The 24,958-nt window shown below is 39.1% G+C and overlaps 1 protein-coding gene across 2 annotated transcripts; it reads left to right on the plus strand.

Moving 5' to 3' along the window:
• Window positions 1-3,652: 3,652 nt before the first annotated feature.
• On the plus strand, window positions 3,653-17,487 carry RB195_002391 (uncharacterized protein; the record flags this gene model as incomplete). Of its 2 annotated transcripts, XM_064199634.1 has the most annotated exons (4): window positions 3,653-3,764; window positions 7,109-7,183; window positions 8,275-8,382; window positions 17,468-17,487. In XM_064199634.1, the coding sequence occupies 4 exons, from the start codon at window positions 3,653-3,655 to the stop codon at window positions 17,485-17,487; spliced, it is 315 nt and encodes a 104-aa protein (XP_064055515.1). The 2 variants fall into 2 exon arrangements, with proteins under 2 accessions (XP_064055515.1, XP_013299744.2); XM_013444290.2 differs by lacking the exon at window positions 17,468-17,487 and having other exon boundaries at window positions 8,275-8,462.
• Between the last annotated feature and the right edge of the window lie 7,471 nt (window positions 17,488-24,958).

Raw genomic sequence — 24,958 nt, forward strand, 5'->3', positions numbered from 1 at the left:
TACGAGGCGCCAAATGTATAGTAAAGTCATGGAGAACAGTGCAGTTACTTAAAGGCAGCATACCACGAATCTGAGGTGGTGCGAATTTCAGGTGGTGTGTTTGTATACGGGATAGTAGGTTATAGAGAGGAGGGTAATTCCGTCCATTTCTTCCTAATTGCCGTAAAAAACGGTCCAGAAGATGCGGCGCCGCACAGGGCTGGCGCGCTCCAATCGAAGTCCTTGTGGAAAATAGTGCGCCGGAACGCTCGAAGCCGTATCTTCCGGGCCGTTTTCTACGGCAATTAGGAAGAAATGAACGGAATCACCCTCCTCCCTATAATCTACAACCCCGTGTACGAATACTCCACCCGAAACCCGTACCACTCCAGATTCGTGGGGTGATGCCTTTAAGGGGCCGCAGAAAGAGGTGGAGAAAGAGATTGGAACCGAGGTGGGACCATTGCGAACCGCAGAGTTGGGTGGCGGTAGCGAGGATCCCTGCACGACCCTAATCGCTACGCCCCACCGCGTAAGCAGCCGCTTGCGCAGCTGTCCGCGTTCCTTCATGTCGTTTTAGCACGACTGTAAGTACCCTTTCTCTGCATACTTTGCATGCGCGGTCCGAATCTGAGTTGTCATTTACTGCCATGACCACTCTCACTGATAATCTATGGACTAAGTCAACCAATCCAGATCAGATCCAATCTTATTTGATTGAAGTCCTTGTATGCACGTGACAGGAGGCGGATTCCTTGCACTTCGTTTCCTAAATCGGATGAATAGGCTGTGATTTCCGCATCAAACAAATCGAGAAAGCCATGCCCATGTAAGTGTTTCTGTGAAAAAAATGTCGATTGCTAGCGATTGTTTGTGTGACTTGTGTGAAATATTACGATTTTGTTCGATCATCGTTTCGATGCAGATGTTTGATGATTCATCGGATTCTTCGGTCGCTCCACCCACGTGTTTTCCCCTTATCTACAGCACCTATTCCTTCATTCGTTTTTCAATCCCAGAAAAAAGTCTGCCATTGTGTCTTCTAGAGTTTGAGTCTTTTTCTCAATCTCAATCAGGTATTTGTAATGTTTGTTTGATAAATGACGTTATCACTCTGTTGTACTTTCGTCAAATCAGTGTTATTGATCTGAATTGTTATTTTTTGGTTCTTGTGAGGAATGTTTGTTCTGCTATTGTAAAGAAAAGTACAGTGAGAAAGTGAGAGAAAAGGATATCAGTACAATAAGAGGCAAGAATGAAATAAACGATTCTTTTGCGTCATTCGGAGCTGAAAAATATTGTAGAATAGCTTTCGCGAGAATGACCTGAACAACAGTGCGGAAGACGGCAACATGCCCCGCCCACTTGGGTTGCGGTATCCCATTTGGTACGCAGATAGGGTTCGTGAACGTGATTTCTTGGTTCTGACTTTTCATTTCTGGTTCTCGAGTAGTAAGGAGTAGTGACTCGAAAAATACCTTTATCATCCCCTTCTTGGAACGATATTTTCCCACTGTTCATTTTTGTATTCGTAGGAATGGCGTGATCGGAATGTTCGCTCATTTTTTCCCAAAATTTTTTGCTTGGTATAAGCTATAGTAGGGAGATTTCTTCAGTGAGACTGTTCGGATGCATGAAGTCAGCCGAGAATTTTTCACCGTTTCCAATCAATCGGATTGATCGGTGCCAACGTGGTAACGCAATTTGTTATGGATACACAAATAGATGCAGCATGCAACGAATCAATAAATCGGCGACCATTTTATTCAGTCGGAGAAGTCTGTACAAAGAAATAAATTTGCCGTTAAACTAGTTTCCCGTGCTTCTTGGGAAGTCATCTTTAGGGATTTTTTTGAATTTCTAAAGTGATCACTTGGTTTTTGTAGGCACATTTTTCAGAGATTAGCGAGAAGTTCGATAAAGTACGATAATGATTAGCTGTTCCTTCTGAGCTACTCATTATCATTTCATTTCGTTCCTCTACTTTGTTAAAAACTAGTGCACATCTCTTTTTATTAAGCGTATCTCCTCTATATTGCTCGAACTCTCCTTGTTATTCTTTTCCTTTGAACCGAAACATCTGTGCCCTTTTTTTCCTACTTACATAAGAAAAGTTCTACGTGCCTTACAATTTTTGCTCACTGTTTTCTCCTCAAACGGAAGATAATTATCTGAAAAAAAAAACACTCCTGTCGCAAACTAGTTTTAATCGTGCAAGATATCCCGTAGAAAAAGTAGCATTCTCAATAGAAGACGAAATAGGCGGGACCATTTAGCGTGAAATAACCCAATTATCTCATATTTAAGATTGTTTTTCAAACTCATTTAGTGCCACTCAACACATCAAAATCAAGAAATCTACCAGATCTCCGGATGAAAATCCACTACTGTCTTTATTTTGCAGTTGAAGAAAAACGTTGTGCAATCACTTGCTGCTTTGGAATTGGAAGAAAAAAGCAACGTGCTTTGGAAGCGGAGCTCCATTTCCTAGAAAGGATCATGCAGGGATTACAATTCATCAAATATTTTTTCAGCCGCCATTGATGTTTTCGTCGATAAGGGTTAGGTTAGATCCCCTCCACTTCTGAATTACGTGAGGTTTCTTTCTTTTAATGGAGCAGGACTTGTCGTCAGGAGAAGCAAGCAGCAAATTAGCACGAAGTGCAATCAAACCAAATTGATGTCGGTTGTTTTGAACACATGTTTGATCTTTGGAAATTTCATTGCTTTTTACGTGCAAAGTGTTTCTACGTAGTCTCGTCATCTCCTTTCTCCTCTTTCTTCCGGTGGTGCGGGTTTTGGGTGGCTATTGCCTATGCGGGGTCGGGAGGAGGATGATTCCGTCTACTTCTTCCTAATTGCCGTAAAAAACGGCCCAGAAGATGCGGCGCGTGCACAGGGCTGGTGCGCTCCAATCGAACTAGTTGTGGAAAATAGCGCCCCAGAATGCTCGAAGTCGCGTCTTCCAAAGCCGTTTCTCACGGCAGTTAGGAAGAAATGGACGGAGTCACCCTTCTCTCCAAAATCTACGATCCCGTATAGGCATAACCCACCTGAAACCCACACCACCCCAGATTCATGGGTAATGTCTTTAACTTCAGCCATAACGACAAAAATAGAGGAATTCAAATAATGAAGGTGTTACGAGTCTTTCTTAGAGAGATTTCCGAATTTCCAGAGAAGTCGCTCATTCTGATGTCGTATAAGCATTGATTTACCGTTTTGTTTAGATACTGTAAAACCGTTTGTTGTCTGTGCATTTACCAATGATCCACTCAAACAATGTGTTTCTGCTCTGACGCATCACATCAGGTTTAATCTTCCTGTTGTTAATCCTCGTCGGCTCTATTTGCTGTGGTTGACAGGAATAATGACCCATGCTTAGAAGGATTTCCCACTTTCTTATTTTCTTTTTTCTCGAAGGAAAAAGAACAGAAATTATCTTTTTCCCGACCAGTGAAGGCACATTTATAGTCCGCGAAATTCTCGCTCATACACAGTTTTCATTCCGGGATAGTTAGACACTGATCAACACGTATTTTATGTACGTATTTTGTCATAGTCCTAGTTCCCACGATTGTGAGTACGGGATGCTTTATGCAAAGAAACCAGACTTGTGGATTTCAGTGAAGTGCCGGTATCCACAGGCTAACTGATCGATTATCGAGTAACAATGGAGGTTACTGAGGTTGAAGTGCACCGTCGTCCTCAGCACGTTGATGACGACGGCGATGGGGAATCACCGCCAATTGGAATCGGTAGCGGACAAACCAGCCATAATAGAGGTAAGGATCTTTTCACCCTCAAAAAATTCTGCATAAAGCACAGGTTTTTGGTTGGTTTTTGCTGGAAACCTGAGCAGATTGTTAGTTTTTGGTCATTTTCGTAGAACAACTTCACTTGCCATGCTTTTACAAATGCATACTTGCTTTTTTTCACCAATAGAAGATATGGAGAGGGATAAATATACAGTGCACGGCGTTTGTTAACCCCTATCTGGATGCGCCTACGCGTTCGAATTTAATTCAAAATTATTTGAGGTTTACGAAGCAAGCCTTTGTCTAGCCCAGGCAATAAATAGCGGGGGCCAACCGATGTGTAAAGACAGTATTTTTATTCTACCAGACGCGCTTGGCAATTTATCAACTCCGAGGGATGGAAAGTTTGGTTGGTTTTTTGCTCTACATAACATCGACAGCTCTACATATGCTGCTATGTTCCAGTAACTCCACAAAAGTCGGATGAAATTATCCGGTGAAATATATATTAATTTTCGAAGATCGTCCTTAAATGCTCTTCTTCTCTTCCGGCTCTTCAACCAGAACTTTTCTTGATCTCCTTCCAAAATGTTCAAGCGCGATAACTTGACATCTTTTTTTAAAGTAAGATTTTCTTTCTAAAACGACCCCATCTCGGATGAAAATGCGCTTCCAGTTCGCACGGAAATTTTCAGTAGATCCGAATTGAAGTTCGAGTTACAAACGTTGAGCAAATGTTTACTCTATACATTTTGATCTCTAAGTATTTTGACCACCTTTTCAATGATCTGATCTTCTGCACTACTAGCCATTATTGAAACTATCATTGAAAAAATTTGTTGAATTTATTTATTTATTGAAAAAGAACGACGGATGTTTATTTGGAACTAAATCACGGGTTAATGTTTTCTTTGACATGACTGCAGCCATTCTTCTCAACCCATCTTGTGATAACTGTTATCAGCCGTAGTTATCAATCATATTTTTTCAGTTGATCTATGATCTGGAAAGATAGTCTGAGTGTTAAGATATAGCGCTAAGAGCGAATTATTTCTGTGTAATTGGACGTTGTTTTCACAATTTCAATGGTAGCTATGGAAATATATTTTTTAATCGGTGAGAGGACAGAAAGGATGAAAAAAAAATGACTGGATATCAGTTCCCAGTATCGAAGAGGAAACACGTCGGTGTTTTACATTACACTGGTACATTCAACTATGGATGTGATGAGTATAGAATTTAAGTTGACCAAAAGAAAAAGAAAAAGTAAAAGGAGTATGAACGAATGTGTGTTTTTCGAGGTTTCCGTAGAACTCTCTGAACTCTCTTCAATTTTTGTTACTAGTTTTTCGAAGGAAATATTGTGCTGAAATCGGTGCTGCTAGACGTTGTATTGAGTGGTGAGGCGCAGAAAAAAGAGAGCATTGCTTTGCTTGGATTTTCTCAAATGGAGAAGGCCTATTTTTAGTCGTCAGAGAACTTTTAACCTGTAGAACTGCAAATTCTCAATTTCTTTCTATGTTGACGGGCGGTGGCTAACAATTTTTATTGGAAAACAGTAATATTTTACAAGGATAATAATTTTTGTGATGAAAACTTCTGAGCATTTGTTACACAGTAAATAGTAAGTTTCGCCATAATACTTCCAGTTGAGGCATTTTCTGAAGGGGTGGAACATCGGAATATCAAGAAAAAATTCTGGAGAAGTGTGATTGTTCGCAAAAAAAAATTAGTGGGTAGAGCACACCTTGTTTTCATAGAAATTGAGAGTGGTAGAACTTTTTTTCTTCGTTCTAAAATAATCTCCTGAAATAATCAGTTTGAAATACAGTTTGAACATCGAATGAACACGACACAGATAAACTTATCTCAATGATAAAACACTAAATAACGTTCTCTGGATGCTTGAGCATGGCAGCTCCATATCCATATCGTCTATCGTCTAGCTTCCATATCGTCTCTTCAGCTGTATTTATAGCTGATACGCAGTGTTTTTGATTATTATCTTTTCTATTTGTATGTTTATGGCTTATGTCACTGAAGTAACATTTTGCGGGGAGGTGGAACTCGGAATCAGCGCTGATCACGCCCTCTCAGGTTGTTATGAAATATGAATAAAGACTTGGATAAGGCTAGACGCCGTTCATAGAGCGATCGTAACGTAGGCTTAGAATTTCGTCTTTCTAGCTGTGGAGAGATTTGGTCGCCTAAGTAGTAAATAGGTTCGCTCCTTTCAGACTTGGAAAAAGGTGATCTGCCGAAACATCCTCAGGTAATGTCAGTTATAGTAGAGTCAAAACGAGATGAAGCACGGTGCGCAAGCGGTTGCGCTCGAAGCTGTGCGGTGGGCGTAGCGGTAGGGATCGAGTGAGGACCCCTGCTACAACCGTTCATCACTGCAGTTCGCAGTGGTCCTATCTCGATACCAACCGCATCTCCACCGCTCTGCTTCGAGCGTAACTGCTTATGCAGCTGCAACGTACGACGTGGCATTGACCCTACTATAGCAACCTCGTGTGCAGTTCGTCAAAGATAAGTGCAAAACTTAATTCTTCTCTTCGTGGGGAGGACGAATTCTGAGCTCGATAGAAACCTCACTGGTACTTCAGAACTCACGAACGTCTTTAAAGGCATCACCGCACAAATCTGGGGTAGTGCGAATTTCAAGTGGAGAGTTCCTGTACGGGGTTGTAGATTATGGAGAGGAGGGTGATTCCGTCCGTTTCTTCTCCAGTGGAGCTCGCTGTAGAAAATAGCGCCGGAAAGCTCTAACCCGTATCTTCCGGGCCGTTTTTTACGGCAATCAGGAAGAAATAGACAGAATCACCCTTCTCTCCATAATCTACGGACTCCGTATAGGCATAACCCACCTGAACCCCCATCACTGCAGATTCGTGGGGTGATGTCTTTAAATCTTTTCGATCTTCCGTTCCGGCTTTCTCATTTTCTTGCGTGAGAATTTCATTTTTGCCAATTTACTGCCCATCTTTAGTTGTTTATTCTAGTACAGTTACCGCAGTTAATTTCGTTTCATACGCAAATTCGGTGGAAAAATCCTAGAAAATGAATATCGGTGGCGCCTTGCTTGTCACTGTAATGCGTTTATTCGTGATGTCGTTCAACGAACTTGCATTGGTGCAGATCTTTGACCTAGACTGAAGTTCTCCGAATACGGTTCCATCACCTTCTGTCCAACTATTTGGATTTTAGAAAAGTAGCAGTTTTTATGGAAATGATAGTCGTTAGTTTTCTCCTTTACTAATCACTAATTAAAAATGCTACAGATCCTGTTTTTCTCTCCAGAAACAATGTACAGTATTACTGTGTTTTTCAGGAACTACACTACAAGCACAGTTTTTCTCGCATTTCAGAATCCCGTGTTGTAAATCCACTGGCCCCAAATGCAGCATCAGCAAATCCACCTACAAGAAATGATGATGATATCGGTCTGTTTGCTCATTATTTGTCTTTTAACCTCCACTGCGCATGCGTCCCTCGCAATTTTCAAAGTTTTACATTCATGCGTCTGTAGCGATGATTGTTCGACCTGCAAAGTCACTCTCTTTTTTTCATGAGTTGTTCAGTGTATAGGTTCTCACTAAGGGTCAAAGGTTCTCATCCTATGCTGTTTAGAATGTCCGTCTGGCGAGTAATTCATGGACGTCTTTTTAAAATGTGTCTTAAACAAAAGAACTGCAACGGATTGATCAAAGATGAACTTTTCTTTTTTGCCCATCAGTTTCATCCACATTCAACGAGCTTTTCAACGCCTTGTCGATGCCTCGTTTTCCTTGCGGTGTTCTTTAACGGAATCTCCACTCACACAACATAAATCGCTTAGGCTGCTCTAACAGCTCGATTAAATGGAAGAGGCGAATATTGTCGAAAATGCTCTGTTTTGTTCCATCTTAAGAGAAGAGCAAAACAAAAAAGAGAACTTGAAAATGTCATCCTGTACAAAAAATTGCCAAAAACCCTCTTTCAAATGGCACGCAATAGTTTGTCAACGCTTCTTACAAGCTATTTGTGGACATTTTTAAATTCGAAAGTAAGCTAATAAATTATTTCACTACCCAACACGAGCCGTGAACTTGGACAAGCTTCAGATTGTTTTGCTTAACCTATGTAAAAGATCGGAAACGGAGTATTGCTCGAATCGAGAGCATATTTTATGTTTTCCGTCTATCAAAAATCGAAATTCGAGGATGTAATAGTCTGCGTATCGTCAGTATCAAAATGTAAAGGAAAAATATAGTGTACATGTCTAGAAGAACTGTAAAGACGTGTTTTTTTAAAAGAAATCTTTCATTTAACAACGTATTCTACCATAACTGAAATTATAAATAATTTGTTGATCTAAAAATTGTGGATGATTTCACATTTACTGTCCCCTCCGACACCAAGAACAACAACATCTTTTACGGAAGTTTTCAACTTTATTTGAACGCTTTTTTTCGCCAATGCTCATTTCTGGATCAGAATTTATTGCTGAATTTGATGTACAAGAAGACAGTAATAAAAATCTGCTTGTTTCTAGGTGCAGGTCATGCGAATCCAGTATCCGTAGAAGACGAAGAGACAACAGAGCCGCCGCCGCGTTCGAGTCCTGCAACGCGGCAACGCTGTGAAATTGAAATCGAGCCTGGTACGTTCTTTGTGGTTTTTGAGAAGCAACGACTTGTTTACTCTGGTTATTTACCAATGCGATTGTTTTTCAGCGCATGACCTGAATTTTATTTTGAATAGTGCAAAAAACGTGTATACTCTAGTAGAATGTTCATTCACCCGAATATATGTTTTCACATTGAAAATTTCCTTTAGTATATGAATTAGCTGGTTTTAAATCCGAGATGACCGTTCTTCAGAGCGCAAGCGATCTTTTTAACAACAAAAAGTACTTTAGTGACAAACGCTGCTATAATTTCGGAATTACTGGATTTATTTGAGTGGTTCATATTTTAAATATTTGGCACTTAATCTCTTTCTTTTTGTTGATGCTTGAGACTCAAAATTTGATTGATTAGAGATTTGATCACATCAATTTCCAGCACATTGTACATACAAGATATGAATTTAGATGTGATTTGAGATTGCGTGGTTGTACGAGGGGAAGCAGCAGTCGAAAAATGACACAGTTTTTGGAAAGCTAGGAGTTGTGAGCGGGAGAATATTGGAAGCAACATTTTTTTTAAAAAGAAATAATGCTTTATTGAATGTGAGGTCATTTCATTTCATTGAGAAAACTATGTTGTCCGTTCGCCGAAAACAACAAATCATACGATAAAATCCAAGCCAACTATGATCGCGAACGCAGATATTCTTTTCCGGTGGTGTTTATCCGCGCGCGGACCTATGAGGAAGGCCATTCCTCTGTCTTTCATCCTTCTTCCGCCTGATAATCCAAATTTGCTTGCTGTCCTACGTGCTCTGAGCACTCAAGAATGTTCTGACACTTTTTCTCTCCTCGGAAGGCAGAACATGAGTTTCTGGTTAGCTGAAACGGGCCACATGGCTGGAGATGGATTCTGGCGTCCCACTCCCGGTAGTATCAGCCTCCATGCCTCGCGCATCTCCACCAACGATGTGCTGCTACCCGCCACGGCTGCTTCTTTGCGTCTCTCCGATCGACGTGAATCTCCCAGCGCTTTCGGCGATTTGCCAAGAAATTTGCGTGCCCGTGCTCATTCCACATTCACTCATTGGCCCTCGTTTCAATTTGAGCGCAGGATGACATGCATCAGAATTTTGCCTAATCTTTGGTTTTTCATAGATCGTATTCCACTTATTTATTCTTTGCACTTGTCTCTTGGTTTCGCTGCTTGTTGAACGGAAAACGTACTTTTTGGGAACAGCTTTATCGAGAATATGGACGTGTTAGAGGCTAAATTGCAACCCCAGGTTTCATGAACTGCTGCCTTCTCCTGGTTGTTGATTTTCACACACTCTACAATTTTTTCCGCATTCGAATCCCTGAAATAGTTGATAAAATCGCCCCTTTTTCAAGAATATGTCTAACTGGAAAATCATCATCTTCCCCTTCTTTTGTGCGCTTATTTTATAGTGCTCTTTTTTAACGAAGTTTTTTTCCATTTCTTCTTCCTTCAACCTCCTTCCTTCTTCCTCCTTCCTTCCTTTGATATTCTCCCCATTTGTTTTAGGTTTTTGTCTGAGATCTAGACCCTCAATACCGATACTACCTTCCTTCTATCCTTCAAATATCAACTCTTTTCCCCGCACACCTTCTTTTATTCATTCATGTTTTCGCTTCGCTTTTATGCATGTGCGCAGCCGCTGTCGTCGGAGGGTTTCCTCTGTTCTTGACAGATCTGCTTTTGAGGTGATCGAAAATCTCTTAGAGTTGCTTACGGAACGACGTCTTCGCAAGGAATGATAGTTGGTAAAAATATTTCTTGGTTCTTTCTCCTTATTTCCGGAAAACCAATTGTTTTATAATTGTTTTGAGAGTTTTTCTGCTATTTCATTCCTCTGCTCTTGATTTTTTTGTGGGGAACTTTTGCGGAGATTTTTATTTTATTTTTTTTTCTCTGAAATTGGCGATGCCTTTCTTTATACAAGGATTCTGTCACCAGGTGGTCAAAAAAATTGTGTGCTCTTCAAATTTGCTTTGCCGAACACTTGTTTGAAAATCTTTGACTTTAGTTACGACTTTCATGACAACCATTTACACTAGTATTTGTTATTTCCTCGTTATTATCGATCTCGTTGATTTTGCGCTCTAAAAAACCAATAACTGTTACACATATACACATAAAATAATTATTACACGCATAATAATTGCTTGCAGGTAGTCGGTAGGCGGTGCTGGATGCGATATTTCATGTTTCGTCCCCCTACGGAGAATTTTTGGAGGCATGTATTCTCGAGCATAGGTCCCCAAATGTTGTTCAGATAAGGATAAACCACAAATCACTATGCCATTGTCAGGTTACATATTTCGATTCGGTGACCGTGTGTCTGCTTATGAAAGTGTTTTGTTGGAGCAGAGCTGTAGCCATTAGTAATTAGTAGTACAAGTATTTTAATGAAATGCTGTTCTGGTATAGATTTATTTCTCTTCACTTTGATTGGTCTGAAAATAGTTAAAACCTGAATCTCAAAAAATTCTGCAGATTCCTGGGTTCAGTCGAAATTTAGATTCTCATTCTCTGATCTATAATTGCACTATTTGAGCCTTGTTTACTTTTCAGTTTTTATAGCCAAAATTCTGTGTTTAAGATAAACGAAGGGGTGAGAGCCGTGCTTCTTGCGTTTTCTTGTCTTTTCTTTTAGATTGCTGAGGAAAGGATTTTCTTATTTCAAGTCTTTTTCACTCGCACTTCTACGGACAATCTCCGAAAACTCGTTCAAGTTGTCGATCCCTCGGCAGTGCATGTCGTGTCGTGAGCACTCCGAAATTGCCTTCTTCAATGTTTTCCTCATTGACGTGTCGGGATCGCTTACACTTATTTGCGAATCTCCATTCCGCTTATGCGAAGCGAAAAGTGCACAAGTTTTTCGTCGTTGGTTTAGTTATATTAGTTATGTTATGGACGAGTTCCCACTTGATTAATGCAGTGACGGCGAACGAGAAAAAACGGCCGCGAAGAATCTGCCATGCAAAGTGCAGTGCAATTCAGAAATTAGAGGGAGTTGTTCACACTAGATTGACGCTAGCAAGTATAAACAACACTGAAAGATATGTAGGTGAAGAGATTGTTGGGACTCACTTTCTCCGCACTTTTCAAGAAATTTGTGATTTCCGATAATGTGAGTTTCCAAACCTCTAAAAGGAACTCAGTAGGATTTTTATACTCTAAAAAATTTTTTTCTTTCTTAATGAAATAAGTTTTCTGGGTGCTCTTTTCCATCCAACCTTTTTCTAGAATTTTCTCGTAGAATCTACTAGACGGTGTTAAGCAATCTAAAGCCGAGAAGACTCAGAAAGAGTGCGGAAATTGACTCGCCGCATCAGCAGCAGCACAGCAAAGCAAAATCTACATAGTGGATTTTCTGACGACGATTGCACGACTTCATGAGAAGCCTCTGAGATTCAGCTCGCCAGTTGTCGTACCTTTCCCGGCTGGTAAAATCATGTGGAATCTCAACATGTCCGTTTATTTTATTAATGAATTTTAAATCAAATGTTGAGAGAATCTTCCTTCTGCCTATGCTTTCTTTTCCGTTGTTTTTTCAGTATGAGTTTCACTTTTACAAAGCAAATAAAGGGAGATTCTCGAAAACTAAAAACAAATAAGTATGATAAATGAGAAATATCCTCTTTAAGACTTTGAATATTATTCGGAAAGTTGGAATAAGAAGATGTTGACCAAAATCTTGATAATTCGAGGTCTTCCTGGAAACAACAGTCGTTTGATTATTTCTATTTTAATTCCATCTTTATCTGCTAACCATATTAAAAATTGCAAGTTGTGCCTAACCTTTCCTCCCAAAAAGCGTTGTTCCTCCCGAAAATAGTCCTTAAGTGTGGGCCGACCACTTTTATTGCGTCAGCTACGTTGGATGGTTGCCAAATTTATTTGCAGCGGATTTTCTACTTTTCAGCATAATAAGATGTGATTATTCACTTCATCAGCATATAGCTTCATTGCATAGCTACTTCTTCCTCTCATTTGCTCATGCATGGATTAGTGATGATTTTCATTCACTCATACTTTCAGTGAGTCCTGTATTTCTATAAAATGTGATTGTTTTTTTTTAGATTCCAGCTTCCGCTGTTATATTCTTATTTATTCCGCATATCTTTCGAGAATTTTCTCTCATCTATTTGCTTTCTTCTTCTTTCTAAAAGTTGAGTGGGGAATCTTATCCTCTAAATACCCTCCCTCTTTTCAACTCATTTTCTTAAAAAAAATGAAATGTAGGGATGGTTGTCTTATAGAATAAATTTTATGCGCATATAGTCTTTAACTTGGACAATTTTTATCACTGACGGCCAGTTGGAAATTGCTTCCAGAACCGAAAGGCAATGTTAGCGTATCTATAGAATGGTAAACAAATACAGCGAGTGCCGTTTTCTCAAAACTTCGTGGCAGTTTGCAATTGTTGTGGGTTCTTTTCTTCTATTGTTTGCTAGCAGAGAATCTGGACCTCCGCTACCTCAGTGACCTCAGCTTCGGCCTCATGCAGTGACCGCAGCTTTCTAATAGCGCTTTCAGCAGCTGTCAACGGGCGCTGTCTATGAGTTCTTCATGTAAATCGCGGCCGCAATTGTCCAGTTTTTATCTTGAACTTCTGGATGCGCGACTGTTTGTTGCGTGGACACAGCTTTCATAGATCCGTCAGGATTTGTCAAATTTATGGAAACCTTTCTCTGGATTTCTGTTTCTTGAAGATTTCCTATACTGGAATTTCTCTCTATTCTTTTATTCTTCTTTTGCGGCACTGGTTTATTTTCTTCTAGAGTGAGCATTGAATTTACCTTTTCGGTTTATTCATTATTTGTATTTATTCGTTATTATTTGTTATTAAGAGAGCTTCGTAACTTTTTTCGTGAAGAAAAAACGCTTTTCTTGTAACCTTGATGAAATTCAGAATTTCAACTATATTCTACGAATCCGACATCAGTAGGTTGAACAGCGATTCTCTTGAATTTTCCAAGCGCGCATAATTTTTAACAAAGTGGCAATGTGAAAAGAATCAGCAGCACAGACTTTCTTCTGTTTATTGAAACCAAATATTAGTTTACCGAATTTCCATTTATTTCTACTTCCTTGGAGTTCTTCCTTTGCACGAATTCAGTGCCTAAGATGAAGAACGGCGACTTCTCGTTAAATTTTTATGTAATTACTGCAAAACAGTAATCTTTTTTTTATAACCTTGTATTTTTCACAACTTTTTCACAACTTTTTTACACCTCTAACGATTTGATCAATCATCGATAGGCCAAATTTCGACTGATCGTCTTCTTCCACGTTCAATCCCACACACTCAACGAGGCCTTTTCACCCCCTCGACCTTGGCACCATACCTCTTTTTTCTCTGGCATTTTGGGCGCTTCTCTACTTTTCCTGATTTTTTTCCTTTCTCTACACCTTCTTTTTAAGTGAAGTAGTAATAGTAACTTGAATAGTTTTCAAATGGTTGTGTTCTAGCATTTGTATTTGTATGACAACATCAAAATGACTGCACTGGCAATCGATCCGTTGAAGCAAAACTGGATAAAATCAGGTTATCGCTAGTTTTTTTTTCAAATATTGACGTCACAATATTTTATTTCCTTCGATTTTTAATCTTCTCTCTGCATAATATTAATGTTTCAAGTGCATATCATTTTGCTTGGCATTCTTCGAAGCAACTCACTCAGTACAAATTCTCAATAGATCGTCTTGCATTCAGTTTCTTCCTAGAATTTTCTGATATGATAACTTCCAACCTGTGTTCGAATAAATGCTTACATAAAGTCTAGTACGTCATCCAGGGGTGTATCGCGCATCATTGGAAGCAAGAGACCTTGTGGATCACGTTGACAAAATGAAAATCTGGTTTTTCTCCACAAATATGTAGGATATTGTCTATTTTTTCATTCCCACTCTGAAAGACGCCACAACGGTGCAGATTAGCAAGGAACCCCTTCCTTCATCTCTAATATCCTTGTCATCTTTAATCGGTTGTTTTTGACCACCAAAAATATGGCGGGCTGGAAAAAACACCAAAAAACACCAAAAATATGGCTTCCGCTAGCTGGAAGCGTTAAAATCTACTTTTTCGTCAACGCGTTCGCTGAAACCACACGTCAACGGATTCCCCTGAATCCAATTACGTATCGTAATCCTCAGTTGGACAGGGAACGGCGCGTGTTTCCTTTTCGTGTTCTCCGTTTTTCTGCGCCCGTGGCTCAATTACCTAATCGCTTCGCCATTCACGACAACGGCGATCGTTTTCGTTTTCAACGCGATCTCTCCTCACTCACAATCGTGCGTCCCCAGAGGAGCGATGATACGATCGCTGCAGCATGGTATCATGCGTATCAGAAATCGTTACGTATACGACCAATGTTGTTACAATCCCAACTACTGCTTTGCTTTAATTCTTTATTTACTTGTCGTCGCAAACTACGCATTCCATAGGTACACGAGCTATCCTTCGATTGCTAAAACACTTAAATGAACAGATAAACAATTGTACTAATAGTAGCACTAATCGTGTTATTCTAGTATGTGGACCGTGAAGCATTTACTTATTTGATTTTTATTCATTTCATCTTATTTATTCATTTTATTCACTTCCCTCGTTTGAAAAGTGAAACTTTGGGATTAGAAATACAAAATTTATAGAAAAAAGAGTGTGCGAAATAAGAAAGTGAAACCGCGTAACCGTAAAAAGAGGAGGATAAACTTTCTATTGAGGGTTAAAAGTAGGATATAAGATGAGAACTGAATGAGTAATGATTTTAAATGCTGGCTTTTTTTCCTCAGATTTCCTGGAAATTAATTACATTTCTCCGCTGTTTCTAAGAACCTATTCCTTGATCAATTTTTGAAGTTAGGGTTAGGTCTAGAATTATTAGTGAGTATATATTTGCTTTAAAAATCAGAATAGTTTTACGTAAGGTAAGTGTTTCACTTTAGCTTATTCTTTATTCAGAATTTATCTGCACAATTGATTTACTATTATTTCACTGCTTTTCTCATTTTTAATCATTTTAATGTAAGTTTTCTACTTCTTTAATTTGTGAAGGAACTATGGGATGAATTGGAGTTGGCTGTTTTCTGATTCCTCTTAAACAACAAAAACGCATATGTCACCTTCCACGCGAATCTGATCCTACTCTTTCTATTGTGATTAAACTGTTAGTTTCTAACTCTTTGTTCATCCCTGGCTGGGCTATTCTACTTCTACTAACTCTTTGTTCTTTTTATTGAAAATTAATGAAACGGGACATATGAAATACAAAGCACAACATATTTAGTTACTTCATTCCCAGTTCGGAAAACGGAACTGATAACAGCCGTTGAAGTGAAATTCCTGAATAAAATCGGATGAATTAGTCCCCCTGAACGTTCGTCGGAATTCACTAGAAATGATCAACTTGCAAGGTCTCATGTTTGTGGTTTTTCGTGGTTTTTCTGGCTCCGAGGATTACGACCATCATCCCACTTCCGATTCTCAGCATTACGAGCATGTGACAATTTCATGAACGGGCCTCCTTAGAGGCTTCTCTGCACCTTGCGAATAATTCCGACGGTGATCTGCTCAGTTGGTGGCTTCTGATAAGTTATCCGTATCAGTTTATGTCAAATTTTTGTAGTTCTATCTCAGTTTCTTTTTTTGTTCAGTAGAAATTTTCGCGTAGCAAAAATAAGTGGATTAGTAAGCAAGTGAATTATTAAGAGATAAGTAGAAATGCCTCATTTGGAAGCCAATGTAAGTGATGCTGTGGCCAGAATGTGTCACTTCTGTCTTACTGTAGGAAAGTGGAATGGTATGATACCATTGTTTAGTCTTCGTGTATCCTCACGAAGCGAAATCAACACAAACACTATTTCTGAACTTCCACTGATTCTATGGCTTCTAACCTTTATCCAATTTGTAGTGCAGTTTATTTTTTTATTAACTAGCCAAAACACTTTTTATATTTAGTCACTTTTTATATTAACTGTTGTTTCCAGTATGTTTATGAATGTTTTGAGATTTGCGGAGAACTATCACATTGTTCACATCCTGTATACATGGTCTATCAATGTTGTTCATTGAATTCCATCGAGCACCTGACAAGCTTTCGTTGTTCACGCGGACTTTCTAATGTTTCACATCCCTCGTTGTTACAATTTTTTTCGAAGAAGAAAAAACTCCAACTCCATGGGATCTTGCGGTTCCTGCATGTAGCTCTAATCAGAAAAGACACGAAATTCAAACCAAGGATTTTGGGATTTTTCGTGGAGTGCAAATGAGATTGTGTGCAAACCGGAAATTGTCGTATGCGGGTGCTTGTTCTTTGAGTTCATCTATGCCGGAGATTCTTTCGCTGAAAGCACGACCTTTTATCTCCATGAATCTGTTCGAATTCTCGATCCTCACGTAGCTGGAGGAACATTCCTAGCTTGTTTCCGATTTTATGCGGGCAATGGCGTTTTGTTCTGTCATGCTCTGTTACGTGAGCAGAACCTAGTTGTTTATTTGGAGTGGTCGTCACATCTGTCCTTGGTGCATTGTGGAGTGATTGATGAAACTGTGGACAATGAAGAATGAGTCATCCGGTTATTACTCGCTGGAAAATAAAAGACTGCTCTTGCTAGGAAAAAAATTAGAAGGGGATGTTTGCTATTAGTGTTCCTACGAGGTTTTTCAGATGCAGCCTTTATTTGCCTGACGTTTCCGCTTTTTTACCGTCTTCAGAGACGTAAATAGATGTTTATCAGAACAATCTCAAGTTTATTCCGTTTATTCCGTGAAACGCTGTGTAAGACTAAACTTATTGTCAATGTATCTGCGTTCCATTTTCACTACCTTGAACGATTATCGAAACACTGAGCCACGGAAACGGGGATTGATCCAGTCAACCTCTATTCTGAAGACAGCAAAAAGCGGAAACGCCAGGCAAATAAAAGTTCCATCTAAAACCGTCGTAGACAAACTAATAAATAACATGGACAGAAGCATCCTGAGACTCCAAGACACGAGAACATTTAAGAAAAGCAAATACTGGAAATGAAAAAAGTAGCTCAGAAGCGAGTGCTTCACTTTAGTCCTCTTTAGGAGATATTTTGCAGATGCGGTACAGTTGATATGAGCCACAGCCACAACTACAATATCGATCGTTCAAAGCAGCCCCATGCCATCAAAATCCTTCATCCCTCTGAAGTTCATAAGTCGGTGCTGTCTGGAAGCACAAAAACACCGATCTGATAGTTGTAGGTATTGAGGTTGAACACTATGGCGCTCCAAGTGAATTGATTAACGTCAGAACGTCGTTGTCCTTTTTTCCTCTCCAAGAAATGTACCATCTTTTCTGTTTGATTTGTGGGCAGTAGGCGACCAAGCACCTTTAAAATTTAGTACCAACTGCTGTGATTTTTTCTTCCATGAAAAACGCTACGCTAGCTGTATTTTCCTGGTTGTAGTTTTTCTTCCAAAGCACCTCATTCCAATCGATGTTAATTCTACATACAAGTGACATCCAATACTTTTTTAGGCGTATGTCAAATGTCGATTTCTTGAGGTAATCTGTAGCACTTTGAACACTAACCTTAAGCTTTTCACCAGTGGCCGTGGTGATTTCTACGTGTTGATCATTTGTTGCTCATTTACCCATTGTGACTCTTAAATCCGGGCATTGAGAATGGGTAAATCAGCGGATATTATCAGCCTGATTTACGATTAATTTAGTGATGGCCACAGATTCTACGCGAGCTAGCTGAATTACTATTTTGAACGAATCGGGATGAACAAAAGAATCTTTTAAATACAGTACTCCTCTCGGTTTCATTCTTCAGTCGATCTCCTAAAAAAGACGTTACTTTTTTCTCTGATCTACGCGTTCTCACTTATTTAGCAATTCTCATTCGCATGCATGTGACCTGTCGCCTTGATATTGAGTCTAAAACAGAACTCTAACTTCTATCCTTAATGCCCTGCCACGTGTAGATGTTCCCAATAAACCCCTGCAGCTGTTTCCAGCATCAAATAGGGGTGAAAATCTTACTTCTATTCCAACTGTATAACTGAGATCGCTGAGATTCAGGGAGATAGAATCTAAACGTAAGGCTTTTGACGTATCAATCCTCCTGGAATGTGCTGACGCGTTTGTCTTCAAGCCAGAATCGTTTGAGGTTTGAGAACGCGCGTTGGCCTAAACGATGACCAACTTTATGCTTGTATCCTCTCTGACAAATCTGCTATCAATCCATCAGCTCTGCGGGGATGAAAGGCTTGGTTGGTCTGGAGCGGTTTCGAACCATCAACCGTGCTGTCCTCGCACGCTACATTTACCCAATGCAGGACATAAATAATATTACAAATCTCTTGCTATACTACTATGAACGTGACACTTTGCTTCTTCACCAGTTGTGAGGTTGTACTCGTTGTTTTCATGTCCTCTCTATAGAACTACAGTAACTTCTTTTATTTCTCGTATTTTCGATATTCCGGTGTCCTTTTCTGGATACATTATAGTATATGTCTATTTGCTTTGGTTCCATCAGTGTTTTCGCGTATCCAACCATCACGTAACCTTCCCTGTCATCCGTAGTTTTCATCACGTCAACCATCAAAACAACGCCCTTTATTTCATTCTAGAATCGGCTTGCCTGTCTTCTCTCCAAACCTTATGTAGGTGTTATGTTGGGCCAGCAGCTGCAATTTGCATTTCATGATGGGGCCATGTAATTTGAATAGATTGATCAGAGTTATTCCTTTTTCCAGCATTCGTATTTCAGAAGAATGGTCAGCATCACCGTTATATATTTTTTTTTGTAGGAAGCAATCGTGCGACTTGGTGTATGTTTATGCATTTTGGTCCATTTTAATTTTGGTGAGGTATAAATATTATGAAGATTTCAGAAAAGTACCTGTAAATTATTGTAGGCAGAAAGTGTACTACACTACAGTGGATACGGAGCCAATGAGTTCCGTTCACTTAAAGGCATCACCCCACGAATCTGGTGTGGTACGGGCTTCGAGTGGGTCATGTCTATAGAGGGTCGTAGATTGCGTAAAGCCTTGTGCACGGGCCGCATCTTCCGGGTCATTTTTTACGGCAATTAGGAAGAAGTGGACGTCCTCTTCCCCACAATCTACGACCCCATGTAGGCATAACCTACCTGAAACCCGTACCACTCCAGATTCGTGAGAGTAATGCCTTTAAGGGAATTAAGTGTGCGTTATTTATTATGAACCTTCATAGTGAGGAACTAGTGAAGAAAATACTAGTGCTTGTTAGTAAGTGTTAGTGTTAGTTAGTGTTAGTATCGCCTATCGCGTAACTTACTGGTACTCTAAATCTACAGTTTTCAATCCCACTGCACCTATAAATGTCGTTGTTAGTAGATCTGTCCAATGTCCTCGCAATGAGATTGGATGGCTATTATTTGTTTCGGATTGAAATCTTGCGGAATTTTCTCTTCGAAAAAATTTCCTCCCGGATTATCAGAGCGGAATGAGCATTCAACCAGATTTTTTTTCCGGAGAAACTTTCTGGTTTTCTCATGAAATATAGAATAGGAGTTTATGAGGCGGAAAACAATTCCATGCGACTGCAAACGTTCCTCATCTGTCTCTGTTCGCGCTCTGATTCTATTGCGTTTATGCTGCCGTAATCGGATATGGAAACGATTAATTATTGTTCGACCGGGCAAACACCTTCTTACGCTTTAATGATAGCAATGACTTAATCCGGTTATCCAGTGTGAGATACGGATGAGCTATTGTTGATTCTGTGAAGCACACACAATTTGGATGACTCGAACTACGACGTTGGAAATTTCTGCTTCAAGAAAAAGAAGAATTTTGGGAATATTTTTCATCAATTATCATTGTTGTTGTTGCGAAGTCTTCCTAGATCAGGGCACAGTGTTGAAATTTATGAGGGTTTTTTGTTTTTCTTAGTCCAGCTAGAATTCTACCGAACCGGGACCCCTCCTCTATGGAAAATAACTTGTTGAAATGCAGGTTTAATAGTGAGAAATGTATTCTATCCTGTCAGATGGGGTAGAACTGCAACTGCTCTGTGTGATCTCTTGTTCAAGTAATTAAGTAATTAGAGATTTTCTTGAATTCCTCCTTCACAGTCTTTTTTTTTCGTTGATTCTGAGTTTCATCTCCCATTAATTCATCCTTTAAAACTGTGTTTAGTTCCTCTCAGGGAGTAGGGGAATGTACATACACGGAAGTCCAGTAACTTTTCTCACTCACTGATTACCCGGCTGACTGCAGGTGTTTGCTATTAGCACAATGATTAGTTGAGTTCAGAGAACGTGACTCAGAATTGAGTTGTCCCGATCCTTCGACACCTACAACTACTGCTGATACTGCACCTTTTTCCAATGATGAGCTCGAATAACGTTTGCTTACATGGTTACATTTAAACAGCCAATGCAGTACGATAGTCAGAAGTTTCCGTGTATGCAGCTGCACTCGAGTCCGAAACAGCTAAGAAACTGCCACACAAAAACTAACATATTCGGATTTGAGAGTACGAGTTTGGAGAGCTGTACATCCAAAGTTATTGAAGTGGACACTTTTGCGTCGAAGTGGTTTCGGAATGGCGGTGGTGGTTGCAAGAGGACCGACTCTAGTCCTTTTCCTGGATTCTCTGATCTCGGCGTGAAATCTTTTCTTCTAGATGCAATTTGCCAATTTTGGTTTTAATTAGAATTCCTCTTAAAATGCCCTTACTTCTAAGAGTGATATATAACTCCTTGGAGATTTCGACAAAACTGAATTTTAAACAAATTTGTACAACTCATGTTATTATGACGAATCAACTCATATTGTTTATGTAACCAAGAATGAAAAGTATGAATAAGATGTTGCCTTTTGTTACAATCTTTGCTCCTTTGTTTCCAGCTCAACTCACTAACAACTTCTCAAAAAGCTATCATCGAGAGAAAAATTTACAACTCATTTTTCTCCCTTTTGACCCAAATCTGCTTAAAGTCTGTCATATTTCCATTTCCTTTGAAGAGAATGAAGAATTGTCATACAAGCTATGTAGCAGTTACTAATTCTCTCTTCTTGTCATTTTCACTTTCTCTTCCTGTTCCTCATACTTTTTCTTTCCTGCTTTCTTCTTCTTTCTACCTATATAGAGAAATAGCAAGAAGCTCTCGACTGGAATTTAGGATAAAGAACGAAGGTATAGAATTCCTCTTAGGATATGAACTAAGATTTTAATTTATAAATTTTCGAGAACGTTGAAGATTTTTCCATTCGAGGATTCGTTGTGGTCTCATTCGTTCGAATATTCGAAGTTTGAGTCTGTATTCGCTGTATAGGCTCACTTAAACTAACATAACTTAAGAGCGTTGTGCCCGTTCGCACCTTCGTCATTCGAGTCCCGAGTTCCCATAACAACAACGCCAGCATAGTAGCGGTGCTCTTTGCCCGACGTGGGCAGGTGAGAGAATGACGGATCGGCGGTGAAATTCATAGATGAAAGGTTACGGACGTTTTTATTCATGATGTGATCGAATTCACACGAATTAGTGTGCTAATTGTCCCGTGGATCGCATGGAAATAGCAGTTGAATTGTGTTTCGCATGCAAATCCCACCTTTTTCACAAGAATTCGTTTGATTTTATGGATTTGGCGGAAGTTTTGGTTTCGATCTCTTGTCGCTGTGATAGATGGACTTGTAGAGGAGAAAATGTCATAGTCACTGGCAAAAGCTCTTTTGTTTTGAGAGCTGACGCTCTTTTGAAACGAGATGTCAGTCGGTGTGAGATTTTCTGGAATGAGAGGTCTTCTTGCGGATGTGATGTCTTTGTTGTCTTAGCGCTTCAAGTGTGAATGACAGCGTCATAAATGACGTGTCTTCCAGTTCCTGAATATCCTTGAAAATTATTTTTCTCTCGCTCTTTCGCTTTCGTCATCGCTCGTCATTCCACCTGTGAATGGAATCATGCGATTTTGTGAATAACTTGCTCGCTAAATAAAATATTCTGGAAACAAGTGAATGTTGATTTTTTTTTGAAAACTAACTATCATGTTTCGAAAGCTTTCACTTTTTCTATAACTCTCGTTCATTATTAGAATTTTACTGAAGGAGCTCCAGTTCACAGTGAAGAGTTTTCCCTTGTAATTTCGTACAGAAGTGGGTCTTTTTTCTCTTCGTCAAGACCCGAATTGGGCAAAAACGCATTCATTTGAATAACGATTTTACAGCGTCAAAACTGTTGTGCAATCATTTCCAAAACAGATACCTCTGCTAACCACAAAATAGGTTCTAATAAAAATAAAAGCATACGCTTAGTTGAAATTTCCACCAAGATTTTCAGGAAAATACCAGGAGTTCAATAGGAGTGGTAAAATATTATCTACCATATTATTACATTATCTTATAATTTTGAAAGAATACAATAATTAATAACCTCAAAAATAACAAAAACTTAACATAATAAATCCACCAAATCCAAAAACACAAAACTTAAAAACGAGGGTAATAACACTGAAATTTCAACATATTAACTGAGTAAAAAAAAGGGTGGGTCAGATATTTGTAACTGTTTAGGAATTCCAATATTTTAGAAATTAATAATTCTACGTTCTTTTGGAATCAAAATCAGTATATGTATTTAGAGTATGTAGAAGGCTGTTGAAAAGTTCCGAAAATTCCCATTTTTCTTTAGTTAGTGGGAAATTCCAGAAATATTTTGTCTTCTGTCCTTAGAACGCACGCTGAATGATTACCCATTCCTGTGAATTCCATTACTATACCGTTCAGCACCTCAGGGAGTAAAATGGGACTATTTATCACATGTGGGTTTAGTAGCCCTGCCATAGGCTGAGGTGAAAAAGCATGCTACAAAATTGCGTTTACATTAATCTTTGGACTTTTCTTTTCACGAAATGAAATCGTTTTGACACTTCAACGATACGAACGCACAGCATGTCGGCGTCGGCGCGTAGCGCGATTTGTTCCGACGAGCGCGAGAGTTTTTGTTTACGGTGTAAAACTCCCATGGCTCATTGTTGCACTACGTATTAGTGGCTTTTCTCTCGCATTCTTCTTAGTTGTTTTTGGAAAAATGTGCTTTTACTAATAAAGGAAATTCTTTATTAGTAAAAGCTCTTTTCTTCTTTTATTTCTTTTTTTATTCCGACTGCGATACAGTTTCGACAGGGGTTTTTGCAATCTTTTATGGAAAGCTCATAGTGTTTCGTTGTGATCACATATCCCACACATGTGGGGCTACCCACACATATCCATTCACCTGAACGCACTGAAATGTCCCAATCCCACGCTATGACTAATTCTCAGTAGTATAAATAATTACTTATTAGCCGTATTAGCACTTTTCTGATTAACTTGTTTTTTCTTGCCCTGAAACATTCATGCTATTTATATTCATCGCCTGTTAAAAACGTTTAAGTAGAAAAAAACTATGTTAGGGTATCGTTTAAATTTGTTTCACCGAAAAGATTGCATTTTTCCTCTATACCCTTTGCATAAATATTTTGATCTTTCTTGCTTTCTTTTTCGGCATTTTGGAATTTTCTAGATCCTTAGCCTTTTCTATCATCCTCAAACATATTTTATCTAGAATAACGAATAAGTAAAGTTAACATGTACCTAATTAGCAGTGAGGCTAACCAGTAGAATAATTGTTAAAAGGGTGAATATTAAGATAAACTGTAAGCTTTTTCCTACCTGTTGAATTTTAATGAACTTTGAGAAAAAAACAAGTGAGAATTCTTTCTCACATCAAGATTTTTGGCGCTTCTACACGCTCACTCGTTTGGCTTATTTACCTCTTTCTCGCCTATTTTTCTCGAAATGCTCATATCTCCTCCCTGCTAGCCAAGAAGCATTTTTTTCCATGTCCTAGTAGCGCTTTCAGAAACGGGATTATTTATTGTTTTTGTCGGAAGAAGGAATAATTTACATATTTTCATCTTTGCGTGGATACAATATCCTACAAGATATTTATGCCATGGTCTGCCATTGAGATGTCGCGGCACATAATTCACTGAAATTCTCTTTGTCTGGTTAATTCCTGTGCATTCCAATGTGTGATTTCTCTCTGGATCTGGGGCTTTTCAGTCGTTTCTGACACCGCCTTTTCGTTTCCTCCGTCATATTCCGTTATTCTGTTGCGCTTGTAACGTTCGACTACTTCTCATACCTTAAAATTCCAAGGATCGACGTGATTTCTACAGTCTCACTTGTAATGCGCTGCCTTTTTTCGTTCTCGTTACTTTTTCGTGAACACTTCTTTATTTTTCCTTTCGAATCTTCGTAAATTGATAAAATTAGCTCGACTTTTCTTTTTCTCTAGAACAAGAGAACATAAATCAAATACACCTTAGTAGTAATTCCTTCTTTTTTATCCTCGTCTAGCGACACGAAATGTATTTTCGTAGTTTCATAATAATCATAGGTAATAATTGCATGCTCTTTCTTAAATTTCCAGGGGATGTCCAATTTCCTATCGATGCACTTTATTTCGGGATTTTTTTTCAGGAACTCAAGAGTAACGCGTGTTCTATCCCGCTTCTGGCTTACTGCTCTGCATCTCCTAACACATCATCCACTTTCTGTCGGA

Source organism: Necator americanus, chromosome IV (genome assembly GCF_031761385.1).
Source record: "Necator americanus strain Aroian chromosome IV, whole genome shotgun sequence".
NCBI classification, from domain to species: Eukaryota; Metazoa; Nematoda; class Chromadorea; order Rhabditida; family Ancylostomatidae; genus Necator; species Necator americanus.